General features: G+C 36.6%; 1 protein-coding gene across 1 annotated transcript; it reads right to left on the bottom strand.

Annotated features, from left to right (window-relative positions):
* Window positions 1–1,170: 1,170 nt before the first annotated feature.
* LOC133842624 (facilitated trehalose transporter Tret1-2 homolog) lies at window positions 1,171–9,666 on the bottom strand. Its single transcript, XM_062275806.1, has 5 exons — window positions 9,409–9,666; window positions 5,766–5,931; window positions 4,401–4,536; window positions 4,132–4,340; window positions 1,171–2,608 (listed from the first exon to the last, which is right to left on the bottom strand). The coding sequence occupies exons 1-5, from the start codon at window positions 9,420–9,422 to the stop codon at window positions 1,511–1,513; spliced, it is 1,623 nt and encodes a 540-aa protein (XP_062131790.1). The 5' UTR covers window positions 9,423–9,666; the 3' UTR covers window positions 1,171–1,510.
* Window positions 9,667–14,707: the final 5,041 nt, after the last annotated feature.

Raw genomic sequence — 14,707 nt, 5'->3', positions numbered from 1 at the left:
ATTGGCGGACAGTAATTCCTTATGCTATACAATGAGCCAGTTATAGCCTAACCTTCTACTCAACGACCCTTCAAAAAATACTTTTTGTGAACATTTCTGGGCACAGAGTACAACAAAAAAATACTGCTTTTATTTACACTGAGTGGAATTAATTTCAGAGTACTCGTTGTATAACTCAAGCCCTGCTGAGAAGTCTATTAAAAATTAAATGTCGCGTGGGGTTTTTAGTTTATATACACAAGAGTTCTTACAGTTGAATGTGCTTGGCTTTTATGTACCTGGTACATATGTAGACAATTCATAGGGAATATAACAAAGCTAATATTGATTTTATAAAATGAGATAACAAAACTGCAGCATCCAAACTCACATTTTATGAAAAAATTTTCAAATGTTAGATATTTTTTTAGTAAATAAGCATGATCATAAAAACTATAACAACAAAAAATAATCCCATTTTTTTGTGCCCTATTGGATATAAACAGAGACTTTTCGACTACTAGATTGTAACTTTTACCAGAATAGGTTAATATGTATAAGTTTCAACTACTTTTCTTGTAAAGAAAATTGGATATATAATATTATATAAAATTAAACTTTAAAGTCAAAATTTAATTGCTAGACATGATTTAAGAAACATGCCTATTCTTAGAGAAGTACACTTTTTTATAAAAGAAATCCATGGAAATACTAATTAAACTGTTTTGATTAAAAAATACCATGTTGGTTTTGCTGTATATATCCGAAAGCTATCAATTTGAATTAGGCGCCCAACAACTAAACATAAGCAGTCTGTGGGGTAACATCGGTCTTTAGAATTAATAACATAACAGAGTTAAGTGTGGCGGTTGACCGATAACATAAAACGAGCTTTTCTCTTCTTGAACAAATAATCTGGCAACACTGCCGTCAAGATTTAGCGGTACTGCAGATTTTAATATTAACGGACCACTGTTTTAAAGTAAAAAAAAAAACGAGACATTAATAAAATAAAAATGTAATAAAAAAGGAAATAAAAACTAAAATAGGAACGTAATGGGTAAAAAGGTTAAGAACAAGGGATACAACAATTCTAAGTAAAAAATGTGGCGGCAAACCGATATTAAACACAAGGATATCGGCTGCAATTGCAAAAGCAAAACTTAAATATAATAAAAAAATAAACATTCGTTTTTTGATTGATAATACAATATTTTTTATTCCTTACATAGTTTTTTTTTAACATAGCATATAGTATGAATATATGTATATCGAGACTATTAAAACTAATGCATATTTGCAAAAATCACATTTTTTGATTTACAGAAATTGAGTGGATGTACATAGTTTTGTTTCTGTTTTGGTAGAGTTTTGTATAAAAATGTCTAAGGAACACTGGAAGGACACTTGGATTACAACTACGAGGTACTCCAGCGTTATTACAAGCTACACATATTACTAACTAAAAACTATGGAAACTTAAGCGCCCTGTATAGACTGATTATATTTGAGAATTCTTGTATACTGCCCGTTACGCATGCTCTGCTTTTTGATTTAAAGCTTGATTTTCATATTTAACTTGATCCAGAGGCATCAGTTTGACTGTCTTATAGCCACGATCGCGACTGAACCACAGCCAATTGTCACCATTGAAATAATCCTCAATGTGCTCCAGGCTACGCCCCTTTGTCTCCGGTTGAAAAAGAATCATGAATATGGTGAGCAGGAAACTGGATACAGCAAAGACCACAAAGACGCCTCTCATCTTTAGCATCGCTTGGAGTGTAGGAAAGAACTTGGCAAACAGAAATAGAGCAACGTTCATCGAAGCAAAGACCCCGCCAGCTGTGCGACCTCGAATACGAGCAGGGAACAGCTCTCCAATCATTATGCCAGGCATTACCATCAGCGCGGTATTAAACACAATGTATCCCAGAAGGCATCCGCCAGCAACAAGGACATCGTAGGACATTTTAGGTTCACCAACTCGTATATACATAAACACACTCAATGCCAGGCAGAACAATCCGGATCCAATACCCGAGATGATCATGATGAGACGTCGACGCACAAAGATCAAAATGCTACAGAAAAGCATGCAGCAGAGCACACGAACTGCCGCCGTCCAAATTGCAGCCTGCTTGGTATCGAAGCCGGTTCCAAACTCCGACACAATGTCAATGGCGTAAAAAATCACAATGAAGGTGCCGGAGAACATCTGCAGAAGTGAAAAGCAAATCACAATGAACAGCGGCTTAAGCGCCACCCGCTGACAGCACAGCGTCAAGATGTTCTCATTCGACTTCATCGTGGCTCGCTCCTTCTCCAGACGCTGCCTCATATCGTTGAGTTCCTTCTGAGCACCAATCTCACTGCCCCTCAGAAACGTTAATGCCTTCAAGGCACGCGAGTCGTGTCCATTTCGCAGCAGCCAAGCTGGTGTCTCCGGTATGCAGAATATGGCAATCACGGCGAGGGTGGGCAATATGTTAGCACACCAAGCCACACTGCGCCAATCGAGCAGAGATCCCAAGTAATAGACGAGCAGGATGCCACTGGAATAGGCCACATATGGAGCGCCAATCAGCAGACTACGCAAATTGGGTTCCGCTGTTTCGGCTATGTATACCTAAGGACAAGAGATCGGAAATTTGTAGGTGAGTTTATGTATGTACATATATCAAGAAAATGATACAAATGCAAAGGTGATCAATGCTTGATGAGAACTACGTCTACTTGATGATGGATTCGCTCTAATCTGATTTGGAATTCCTCAATCAATAAGAATAACTATCTCATACAAACTATTATTTTCTTAGCCTACAAAGACGTTGATGACTATATCAACTATTTAAAGCTTCACTTTCTTAACTTATTCTCTATGCTAAAACTAATTTCAGTGGCAATATTAACTTTCATCAAATATTTTCTCAATTAATTTCCCTTTTAATTTATCCTCAATAAGATAAAACGAAGAGTCGAAGATTCCGCAACCAGCAATAAAAGTTCCCCGAAACTTTCGTCTTAAAATAAAATAAATGTTAATAAAAACAAATAACGTACATTAATTTTTCCCACAACTTTTCTAATCAAATATTTCGAGTATAAACAATAACAATTCATAAAAGTCTTTGAGCATTCCTCACTCTATTATTTAACTGCGTCTTAAGAGAAGAACATCAGAGAACTACAACCAGAACTATTTATGCTCTCTATTATTCGCAATGTCATGAACTAGACAACAAACCTTGACCTCGCACAAGTTCTAGAATTGCCGGCGACACGTCGTCAACTTTCCCTTAATCTTTAGGCACACACCGGCTGACTAAATGATCAGGATGACTAGTGTGTATAAACAAACAATTTGATCAAATTGAATGGAAAACAGGGTCACAAAAGCATCAGCCCCAGCCCCAGCCCCAGCAGCTTAATCTTAATCTTTGTCAGCAGCAAATGCTGAGCAAAAATCATAACACCATAAATCTTTGCGCTGCCACGGCAACTGCGAGTATTAATGAAATTTGTTGTACGAGACACACGCGCAACAAGTTTCCAGCTGTGAAATGCCAGCTGCCGCCTGACGACGTGCATCAAAAGACGTTTTCAGAATGAAAGTGAGAGAGAAAGGAAAAGAGAAACAGAAAGAGATTCGCTCCGCACCCCCAGCAACAACAAGCGACAGTCAAATGAAAACAAACTTATTATAGACTAAGGTCAAGAATCCGGAACTTAATGTGCGGAAAGGCGTTTGCTAATGCAAATGCACTGTCCAGAAAGATGACGTTGCTGTCGCCGCTTCGCTTTATCATTTTGGCCGCTTGATAAGTCATGGGCATATCCATAAGATAAATAAATAAACATGCTGCTCACTTTATGGCAGGCGGATTATCATAGGCACAATGCAAAGCATCAGATGTCGGCACAATAGCATTAAGTGAGCAATTGACAGCCAACTGCCGCATGTGGCATGCCCCATTCACTGACTGACTGACTGACAACTTGATAATCGCTTACGTATTCCAATATTAAGCAGAGGTTCAAGGCCGTACTTATTTTATAATCTGGTTAATGGGTCAGTTGAACGAACAATAGTTTAAGCACTTGTGTGTGAATGAACTTTTCGCCTGGCCATGGCCCAGGAGCACACATTACCTGGCCGGGTCCGCCGAGTATGCCGGTGGCAAAGCCACAGAGGAAACGCGCAAATATCAAAGCCTTCACCGACTGTGATATGGCCATTGAGCTCCAGCCCAGGAAGAGCGGAATCACAGACACGAGGAGCGTCTTCCTGCGTCCCAAATAGTCAGCCAAAGGTCCAGACATTAGTGAACCAAACGGAGTGGCCAAACTGTGTATGCTTGCTGTGAGAAGACAAGGATTTAGGAAACGAGTTCATATCTTAGGAATAGTGTGCTACTCACCAATCCAAGAGCCTGAGCTCTGACCTATGGGAATCTCTGTGGAATTGTCCGAGAGTTGAGGCAGCAGCACGGCTGAGTAGCCAATGGGCATGCCACATGCGGCAGAGAGCAGCAGCACCGCACACGTGGCCAGAATCTGCAAAGGCAAAGGCGTAAGAAGGGATTAAATATCAATTGTCATTGAAATGTATATACTACAATATAAGTTACATTGTGAGACAAAGACAAAGGAAATGGAGAAACTAGTTTGTTGTATCAATTGGCATTAATTGAAGTTGCGACATATTGCAATTGGCTACAGTTGGCGTGTTCAGGCATTTGATGCAACTAACTGCGAATGACCCTCTTGATTATTTGAGGTAATAGCAATAAACGATCTACGCCAGGCTCAATTCGATACCCACTTTCAGCCTGGACACTCAATTTCTGAATCGCATGACGTCAGGCGAGTGATTGTGTTACCCATGGCATCGAATTATATTTTTCTCAATTCCCGCTCGCTGTCAGTGTAATCATCATTGTCACATGTGCTGCATGCTATGTTGCTGTTCTAATCGTTCGAAGAAAGTTCAATTACGTATCTTATCATTATTTTGTCCTTCAGAATATTTGTGGGGTTTCTAGCGTCTAGACTCGCAAATGTTTTGAATCAGCACTGATATTGCTGAAGTTGTAAATCATTAATTAATTTACGCCTATCATAAATAAATCAAAATTTGTTCTTTCCAAAATTTTTAGCACTTCCCAGGGGACTCTTTGAATACATAGAGTAGAGGGCTTATACAACTAGTTTCTATCCTTTGAATAACCTGATAAATCATGTTTATGATAGCTGACAGCTGTCAATTTAAATGTTCAAATATCGCTAAATGATTTGTGGTCAGATAAATTGCAGTGTTGTCGTCACGATTAAAGCATATGACACACGGTCCGATTTGAAAGCAAATTATAATGCCTCGATAGCCAGAGTTCTTTTACCACGACTGTACTTTAGTGAGAGCGTCAGAGAAGGCTGAAGTCCCCTAGGTTCAATACTGACATTGGTCAAGGCTACGGGTTCCCAAAGGCTGCAGCCAAACGGAAGTGCAGTTCAATTTCAAGGGCAGCTATGGAAAGTTGCTATAAAAGAGAAACATCGTGGGCAAGAGCTCGCTCTTAAGCTCTTTGCAGAGCTTTGGCCAAAGCTCGAAAGCTGCTCAGAGAGCAAATCAGCAGGAAAGAGACCAAATAACACAGAGAGAGATAGATAGAGAAAGAGTGGGCAGCATAACTGAGAGAGCGAAAAGCATGCATCGAAAACAGGATTTGATTTATGGCATACCAAACAAATATGTGTACAACTTGAACTTAGATACTGGTTCTTACCTGGTTTATTTTGCCCCTGCGATTGGCCGCATCGTGGTCCTGCTCATCGATGGTCGACAGCTTGCGGCCACAATGCTGTGACAAGGGCAGCTTGCACTGAAAGTCCGAACCTGGCACCATATAATACGACATCTTTTGTGGCACAGACTTGCTGTATTTCTCATCCCTGTTGGGCGAAAGAAAAGAAGCAACAATTGAACAAGATTAATTGAAACTTCAATTTGTTGGTATTGTGTGGAATCTCGCACTTATTGACTACTATGACGTCAGGACGTCAGATATATGTAGATAGATGTCTTCTCTCTATTAAAAAATAATTTATAATAATTTTGCGGTTTGCTAAGAAACAGAAAAACAAGTTTGCTTACTCATCGCGATACACTGCAATCAAGTCAACAAACTTTAAAGCAATAGTTACTATCACTTCTATTAACCGTGACCAAAATCTGCATTTTTAATTCTTGAATTACAAAATCAAAAGGAAAAAATATTTGGGGACTAACGAATAATAAATGAAGTACATTAAGTAAATCAAAATGTCAATTGAGAAAACCTCTTCCGGGAAGGACAAACATTTAATTAAAATTCAATTTAAAAAGGACATAACAGAAGTGCGGAATTCATTTGGATTATTGATAAGAATTTAATTAGTTATATACTATATTCTGTTAAAAAGTGAGATTAACCGAGCCAGTTATTTAAGGGTCAGTTCAGTTTGTTAAGCTAAATAATTCATAAACTTGTTTGAATGCCCAGTTGCCAGTTTGCGGCCAGTTTCATGGGTACTTGAGCATTGTGCAAGCGATTAAACCTTTACCCTTTACAACGCCAAAGGCCATTTAAATGGATTCTCCTGTCTAGTTGTAGAATACATTTGCAATTGTTAATTACTGCAGTTATTGCAAATGAACCGTTAAACGCTGCAATTACTCTCAGTTTGTTTGGGTTGACTCATTAACTCGATACAATGCGGCTGCAGTTAGCGGGAATCGGAGAATCAACCATGCGCAGCCGGCGCACACTACGTATACGTCATATGCCTAAAACCGCTACGCTTTTGTTATTGTTTTTGTTTTTGATTTTCGAGCGATAAGAAACAATATCAATGGTCTGTCTAGCGGCGCTAAAAAAAAACAACAACAATAGTCAGCAACAATTGTTTCGTCGTTTGTTTTATTATAACATTCGTATTTATTTGCACACGTTTTTATTTAATTTGCCTAATTGTCTGTCACCTTTTTTTGTTTTCAGTTTTCGGTTTTGATTTTGCGATTGTGCTTGTGTTTTATTTGTGCTTTATTTTGGCTTGTAATTATTTTGGTTTGCGAACATGATTATTATAAAGTTACTGCGACTTTTTGGTCAAATGCATTGTTTTTATTTGCATGTGATGAACAGCTGCAAAATGTTCACACTTTTGGTTGTCAAGGCTAAAGGTGACCGATTTCACCTTGCTTCACGGGTAGTCCTACAATATTTATGAGTGCCCATGATTGTTGATAAGGAAATGCGTATGAGGGGTCAAATTTGGCAATAGGTCTATCACGAGTATTTTTAGCTCGATTGTATGTATATTAAGTCGTGTTATTTTGCAATAACAATAACAATAACAATAGCAAGCGCATGTTAGCGGGAGCCAACAGATCACAGATAACGTTGATACGTAATGAAAATGTAGCAATACAATTATTATGAACTTTCTAGTATAGATTGCTGATTTTGTGAATTTCTTTTTGACATGATTTTAGGTATCGATAACCTTGAAAAGCCAACTCAGTATTGAGCACACTAAACTCAAATAATCGTGAGTTGCATATAATAGCAAAAGCAACAATTGAACGAGAAACAAAAGTAACACCATTTGAACATCGGACGCAAAGGTATTATTGATAAAGGTCTGCGACAACATCAGGAAGTGCTGATAAAGTGGTTCAATGTACCAAAACAATGCTGAATTCTGACCAAAAGTTGCAATAGTACAATTTCCAACGAAGAGGGAAAACTGAAGAATCACTCGCTCTTAATCAATAATCGGCGTGATTGATCTAAATGGGAAAGTTGTACGCGGTTTGCTTATCGTTTTGAATGTGTAAATTGAACAAGTTTCGCTTCGTGTTGACCACATAAATTAGACAATTGATAGATAAGCAAGATCGTGATATACACGTACTCAACACGAACACCAACACGAACTTTGTGCGCGCGCCGACTTATGAATTTTCCGTCGCAAACTAATTGAGTCAATCAATGGGTATCAATAAATAGACGACATCCCGGGTCCAATCAAGAAACAAGAAACAAACAGTGCCTGTTAATAATAAACGCATTGATTTCATCATCATTAGCGCCTCGCGATTCGACTCGGCTGCTGTAGTTGCCATGGCAGCGACGTTCCTTGTGGCGTATACGTAATTTAATTACGTACGAGTATAAGATAACGAAACAATTGTTTAACGTGGGAATTTTGTATTTTGTTTTGCTTGTCTTTTATAATCGATATTAAAGCAAACCTTCAGCTGGTTATCAAAACAGCAGTCAACACCACTCGCTTATCGCACTAATTAATAGTACTTGGCAAATTTGTTTAATCACTTTCATATCAAACAGTACTGATATTAATTTACAATTTATTAATTGAAAGTAATTTTCTGTTGTCTGTTTTTGGTAATTAAAAAATAAATTGAACATTTTGCTCGCCTTGAATTTCACAACGATTTTTTGTCATGCGCCATAATTGTAATCAATCAATTCCTTGCGCTTCTTTCTAATCAAACTGAAAGTGACTTAAACGGAATTGTTTCGAGCTTACAAAAATGCAAAGTGTCAATAATGAAATGCAAAATATTCGCTTACTGTGACTTTGACATTTCTCCGTTATATCAATCACAAATCAATCATTTTTTGTTTATTTAAGGCACTTTGCGTCGCGTAATGTGTCATCTGAACTGCATTTTAAAATACACTTTTTTATACGATCACTACAAAGCACACAAACTAACGTAGTTCTTAATCTGAGTTCAATGGAATTCATTTTATCTTATCAACAAATTACTAATTAAGCTTCAAAATTACCAACGCCTACCAAAAACAGGAACAACTTTGTTGATGAAATCAAAAAAATCGTGCAATAAATATAAATAATAAGCAAATCATTGATCAAAGAGCGATATAAATTTACTGAATTTACGACAAAGAAATCGAACGAGAAAAAACCCCACGAAAAATACAATGAATGATCAGCAAAATGTTGGACTTGGATTGTTCTGAAGAGAGTACTTTCAATTCCTACACTTCTGTATTCACTGCGCCAGACAAAACTCACGACACATTTGAGTCATTATCAATGTTATTCGCTGCTTTAATCAAAAATCTAAATTCAAGGCCCGGCAACAGGCACATGTAATACCCTATTGGAAGTCGGGAATCGTGATCGAAAGGGGAAACAAGTTTGACTCTAGATCTTAGATTGCTTATACTCTTGCCGGTCCAAAGTTGAAACAACTCAACACTCAATATGCATGGATGTGTAAAACAAAAGCATAAATAAACTAAAACTTGGTGAACAGAAAACAGCTGTTTAGTATTTCTGCTGAGTTGTATTTGAATAATGATTTTTGTTTTGTCTACAGTATTTCGAACTTACCTGTCGCTCTTCATTTTGCTGATAATTTAATCAAGACACGCTAGACTTGCTAGATTTGCTTTCTTTATGTAATATTTTCTGTTGCCGATTCAGACTCGATTTGAATGTACTTTCCACTGCGACATTAAGACCGATTTACTTAAACGCACTGCACAACACAACACTGCAGAACAAAACACTCCACAACATGCGATGACAAATTGAAAATGTATTGCAAAAACTCTGCGATATCACGTCGATTTCATTTGCTGCCAAAATGACAACTGGCTGCACGAGTCTTGCTGCGGCGACTTTTTATGTTAGAGGCATTGTGGCGATCGTTACGCACACTACGAAAAATCGGCGAGGGCCGCTCCACAAGTTTGTGGTAGATGTGGTATACAAATGAGGGCTACATAAATGAATCTATATTTTTCTTAGTTTAATTACTTTCACGAAATACTATTAAGTATGGTTTATTATTGAATTTTTTTATTATTATTAATTACTATTATTTGCAATATTTACTAGATTTAAGATTACTATATTCAAAATATTTCTAGTAAATTTTTTATTTTCTGGTTTATTATTATAAAATAGAATATTGTATTGTGCTAAGGGGAAACATGAAGCCAACCCTCGCAACCTTAAAGGCAAAGAAAAAAACTTGCCGATCGTCACCATTAAGTATGGCTCTTATTCGCTCTCTCTTTTTCTCTCACAATCCCTGATTACTGCGCTCTTTGCAATAATGCTTGGTTTGTAAACAATTGAACAGCTGTCGTCGACGAAGCAGCTGTGAAACGATCATGTGAAGAGAGCCTTAAGTCTCTTTGATAATGCTTGAATATTATTGCTCTTTAAGTAACACTTGGCGCTTTTGCGGTTTGGGTCTGGGCTAAAAGCTCGACTCAGAGATTTAAGAGAGTAACGTTTAATAAGTAACAACTGCAAATGTCATACATTTTTGTTTTCTTAATATTAACTCAAACAATTCCAATTTAATTTATAAATTAGCAGACAAAGATATTCAAGTCTACTCTCTTAGAATTTAAGGCTTTCAAGTTTAGACCAGTAAATAAAAAAAAACAATTTAGTAACATTAAATATGTATGTATATATTTACAAAACACAAAAGCTTATCCTAACTTTAGATTACAAAGTATTATAATTGATATTACGAAAAAAAACTTACAGTTGATTTGTTCGGCGGGTTGCAGCTGCAGCAATTTCTAAGCTTAGCAGCACGGCAGCTCCCCTCGTGGAACACTTACACTGCTCTGTCTGGGGCCTTTTAATGCCTTGTTAACGACCTGTCAAGGTTTTCCTATGGCTCCCACACAAAAAGAGCATTGCACGAAGCTTTTTGGACTCGGTAAAATCAGCTAAGCCAACGATTCGGCAAAGTTGCCGAAGAGCCAGCCATGCTATTGCCATTGAAAAAGCTTTTCATTCATAACCTTGCCCAACAACAACAACTACTAACAAATAAAGGCAAAAAACAGAAGCTACAATAACAACAATTGCAATTGTAAAAATAGCCATAAGCTAAGGCTGTGGAAATGAATGGGAAAAGCTAAATAAAATGCCTTAAGCCATTTCGCAAAATTAAACTATGTTTTCATTACAAATCCTTTTTTTTATCTTGTTTAATACTTTCTCAAAAGCTGTACTCACAGCTGTGCTTGCAGATCCCCGCGGCATTTGCTTTAAAATGTTTTTTTTTTATAATCCCTCTAAAGTTTTACCATAATGAACAACGGTTGCTGCTGTTGCTGCGGCTACGCAACAATTGCAAAACTACTGAGAACACGGGAAAAAACGAGAGCGGTTTCCGTTTCCTGTTTGATTCGCAAGCTTCAACACATGCCTGAACCAGTCATGTCTCCCATTCTCCACATCTCGTTCTAGAAACTTTGAACCCAACCCACAATCCTCCGTTAGAGTTTACGCTGCTTTCAGTGTCTAGGTCGTGGCAGCTTTTTCCCCCACAGCAAGTGTCAATATGTGTGTATATGTGAGGATGTCGCTTCCTGCCGTATGTGTGAAGGTCACACATACATCCAGAAGTGCTCTTTCAATATACTAAGTCTACTATTGAATAATGGGTTAAAATTCGAAGCGTTGGAAAAAAATATTGAATTATTATTTAATTAATGGATATTAAATAATAATAATAATAATAATAATAATAATAATAATAATAATAATAATAATAATAATAATAATAATAATAATAATAATAATAATAATAATAATAATAATAATAATAATAATAATAATAATAATAATAATAATAATAATAATAATAATAATAATAATAATAATAATAATAATAATAATAATAATAATAATAATAACAATATTGTTGTAATAATTTAGTAAGATGGAAATTAATATAAAATTCAAACAAGTTTTGTAAAAGCTTGGCAATATTTGTAATGTAGATTAAAGACATCAATGATAATTCAGTAAATGTTAATACTAAAATTATGAAGCTTGATCAGATAGCGAAATTTTTATTTTGAATAACTTCTATATTAGCTCCAAGCGATACTTATTTATTACAGTAGGCAGACAATATATATAATAGACAATATATTAAAAGTTTATATATTCAAGGACTAATTTGTAATGAAACACACACGCACATGCATGTTCATCTGGAAAAAGCTCATCCGATTTTGTCAAAAACAACAAAATATTTTTACTAGCCAAGGGTGAAATTGCGCGCTCTATGCGAATCAAATAAAAAATAAAATCAAAAGTACCACTAATTCCGTTATCCATAAATTTTATGGTAAACTTTGTGCTTTTGTGAAAGCTTTCTCCTTGCTCACCGAAAGCTCCCGTTAATTCGGATGTGTGGGTGGCAGCTGTCGTGGTCGTTGGCATGCCGATGCTACTGGAGATTTGCATTCAGTTGCTTTCGAATAGTCAGCCATAGTGGATGGTGCAGATCTTGGAAAATAATAAAAATAATGAAAAAAATATTGCTACAACTACAATAACAACAATAACTGCAAACAGCAATAATATAAAATAAAATGCAATAAACAACAGCAACAATAAAACGCTTAATAGAAAATTAATAAGGACCACTGAAACCGCTGCGAAAATTGCGTAAGTCGCGTTTTAAATCGTTTTTAAATTCAACAAAATTCTTCAGCTGCCCAAGTTTTTTCTCTTCGTATGTGCTATGTGTCTATGTGTGAGTGTATTGGTATGTTCGCGTGAATGTGATTGTGTCTGTGCCTGTGATTGTGCGTGTCCTTCGTGCCCCTTGTGCCGCATCCTACAACTGCTGCTGCTGCTCCTCCACCTCCACCTCCTCCTCCTCTTCCGCAGCTGCTATTCAACTGCGCACATTTTTAAAACAATTAAAAAGACAACCGACGTTCGCGTTAAATACAATAAGTGTTTTGGAAATGACATAGCCCAAAGTCCTGCTCACATTACTGCTGCTGCTGCTGTAGCTACTGCTAGCAAATTAAATTAACCTTACTTACCAGCTAAAACCCAGCGCAGGTCATGGTTACCACTAAACATATGCCTGAGTACCCTGAATGACATCCGCTAATAAGCGCCTATTTCCCAGCCAATTTTGCCATAATTCTGATGCCGAAACTCGTTATTAAAGGAATAGAGAGTAGGCGAATACATAAGAGAATTATAAACCCAATTACCAGCACATTGACTGCATTTTCCTTATGAGTCCTGATCAGCGACAACATAAGTAACTTCATCATTATTACACATCTTTAATTAGGCAATTGAGACAGTCTAACACCATAATTTACTCCAAATTTTTCAAGTCAATTGGTACAATGTAACTAACTTTTAAAATTTCATATTTCTTCCGTTTTTTTTACTACAACTTAATTTTACTTGTTTGCATTAACACATTCTAGACTTATTTGAATAGTTAGTACACATATGTAGCTTTACCATTGATAAAGCTATGTAAATAATGAATTGCGATCGAATTATAATCACACAATAAAATTAGTAGACACAATCTCCAGTCAAACATGAAGATTTTAAGGCCTTCAGTAATTGGGTCCAGTTTCAATAGTTTTAAGATTCTAAACCAATTTGACTAAGTGATTTATAATCCCATATATGTATATAGTTATAGTTATACATACATATGTATGTGAAATATTACTGCATTCATTCGAAATGATTATTAAAATCAAACCAAATCTAAATTCAAAACTATGATTATGAATTGGAAAACCCTTATAAATATATAATATATTTTATAAAATTATATATTAAAAGAAAATGTTTCCAAAACAAAGTAACAGAAATCAAACCAATGATTATTAAGCGAATATGCAATCGAACTTTAAAGTAATAACAACACACATGAAGGTTGATACACAATTTCAATTACTCAAATTCTATTAAATATGGTCGGTATCTCTTTTGGAATCTAAGTCGTCGTCAGCCATTTTGCTGCTAAAGATAGTGGGCAAATATTTAGCCAAAGTTCTTTTTTGCGGCCCTCAAGGTTTGCACCTCACTGCAGTCGAGCGTAGCCGAACGCAAAATTAATTCCAGCATCCGCTGTCCCGACAAAAGTTTTTGCTGCTTTCTTTACTATCCTTTGGGCGCTTCATTGTTATTGGAATGTCTATGCTTTCATTTCTCTCAATTTTTCTCTAACTCTCTCTCTCGCACTCTCTCAGCCCAACACACACACACATAACACGCACTCGGTCTCTCGTTCAGTTTAATTTTTTTGCCCCGCTTGCGTTTGTTATAGTTATTGCTGTTGGTTGTTACCTTAGTATGCTCGTCCTTGCCAGCAGCTTCCTTGTGCTGCTACCTCGTCAAGTCGCCAAAGATGTCGTCGTCTTCGTCATTTTCGTTGGCGCTTTGCTTTCTTTGCTTTCCTGTCTGTTCGCCTTGTGCCTAGTTCCTTCCTGGTTCCTGCTTGACGTAAACGTGCGGTGTTTCCCTTTTGCTTGCAGACCTGCTTGTCCTGGCGCTTCCTGTGCGTGTTTGCCTATTACTAGACTCAACTTGATCCCCTTGTTTCTTAAGATTTTTTCCTTCGTTTGCCCTCTGACTTTTGAGCAGAGTTTTTCTTTTTTGCTTTCGCACATCACAAATCAAAACAAATATCAATTAGCAAAGCAGTCTTAAGAAATCCAAAGGCATCAACACTAAACAATTGACAAGTAAGTTTCATAAGTTCAACAGGTGTCAATCAATTGTCACATCAAAGCTAACAAAAAAAAAAATAGTATAAATATTAAACAGCAATTTTATTGATTGCTGAAGCTTGGTTAACTTTGCGTACACGTCAACG

Source organism: Drosophila sulfurigaster, chromosome 3, assembly GCF_023558435.1.
Source record: "Drosophila sulfurigaster albostrigata strain 15112-1811.04 chromosome 3, ASM2355843v2, whole genome shotgun sequence".
Lineage (NCBI taxonomy): Eukaryota > Metazoa > Arthropoda > Insecta > Diptera > Drosophilidae > Drosophila > Drosophila sulfurigaster.
The sequence above is the reverse complement of the archived record's forward strand: the minus strand, read 5'-3'. Positions and strand labels throughout refer to the sequence as shown.

What these genes read in the sequence shown, in the direction of transcription:
- LOC133842624 (XM_062275806.1), bottom strand. An exon ending in GAGCTCAGGCTCTTGGATTG is followed by an intron (nt 4,341 to 4,400) that starts GTGAGTAGCACA and finishes GTCTTCTCACAG; the next exon opens with CAAGCATACACAGTTTGGCC. An exon ending in TACTCGGCGGACCCGGCCAG is followed by an intron (nt 2,609 to 4,131) that starts GTAATGTGTGCT and finishes TCTTGTCCTTAG; the next exon opens with GTATACATAGCCGAAACAGC.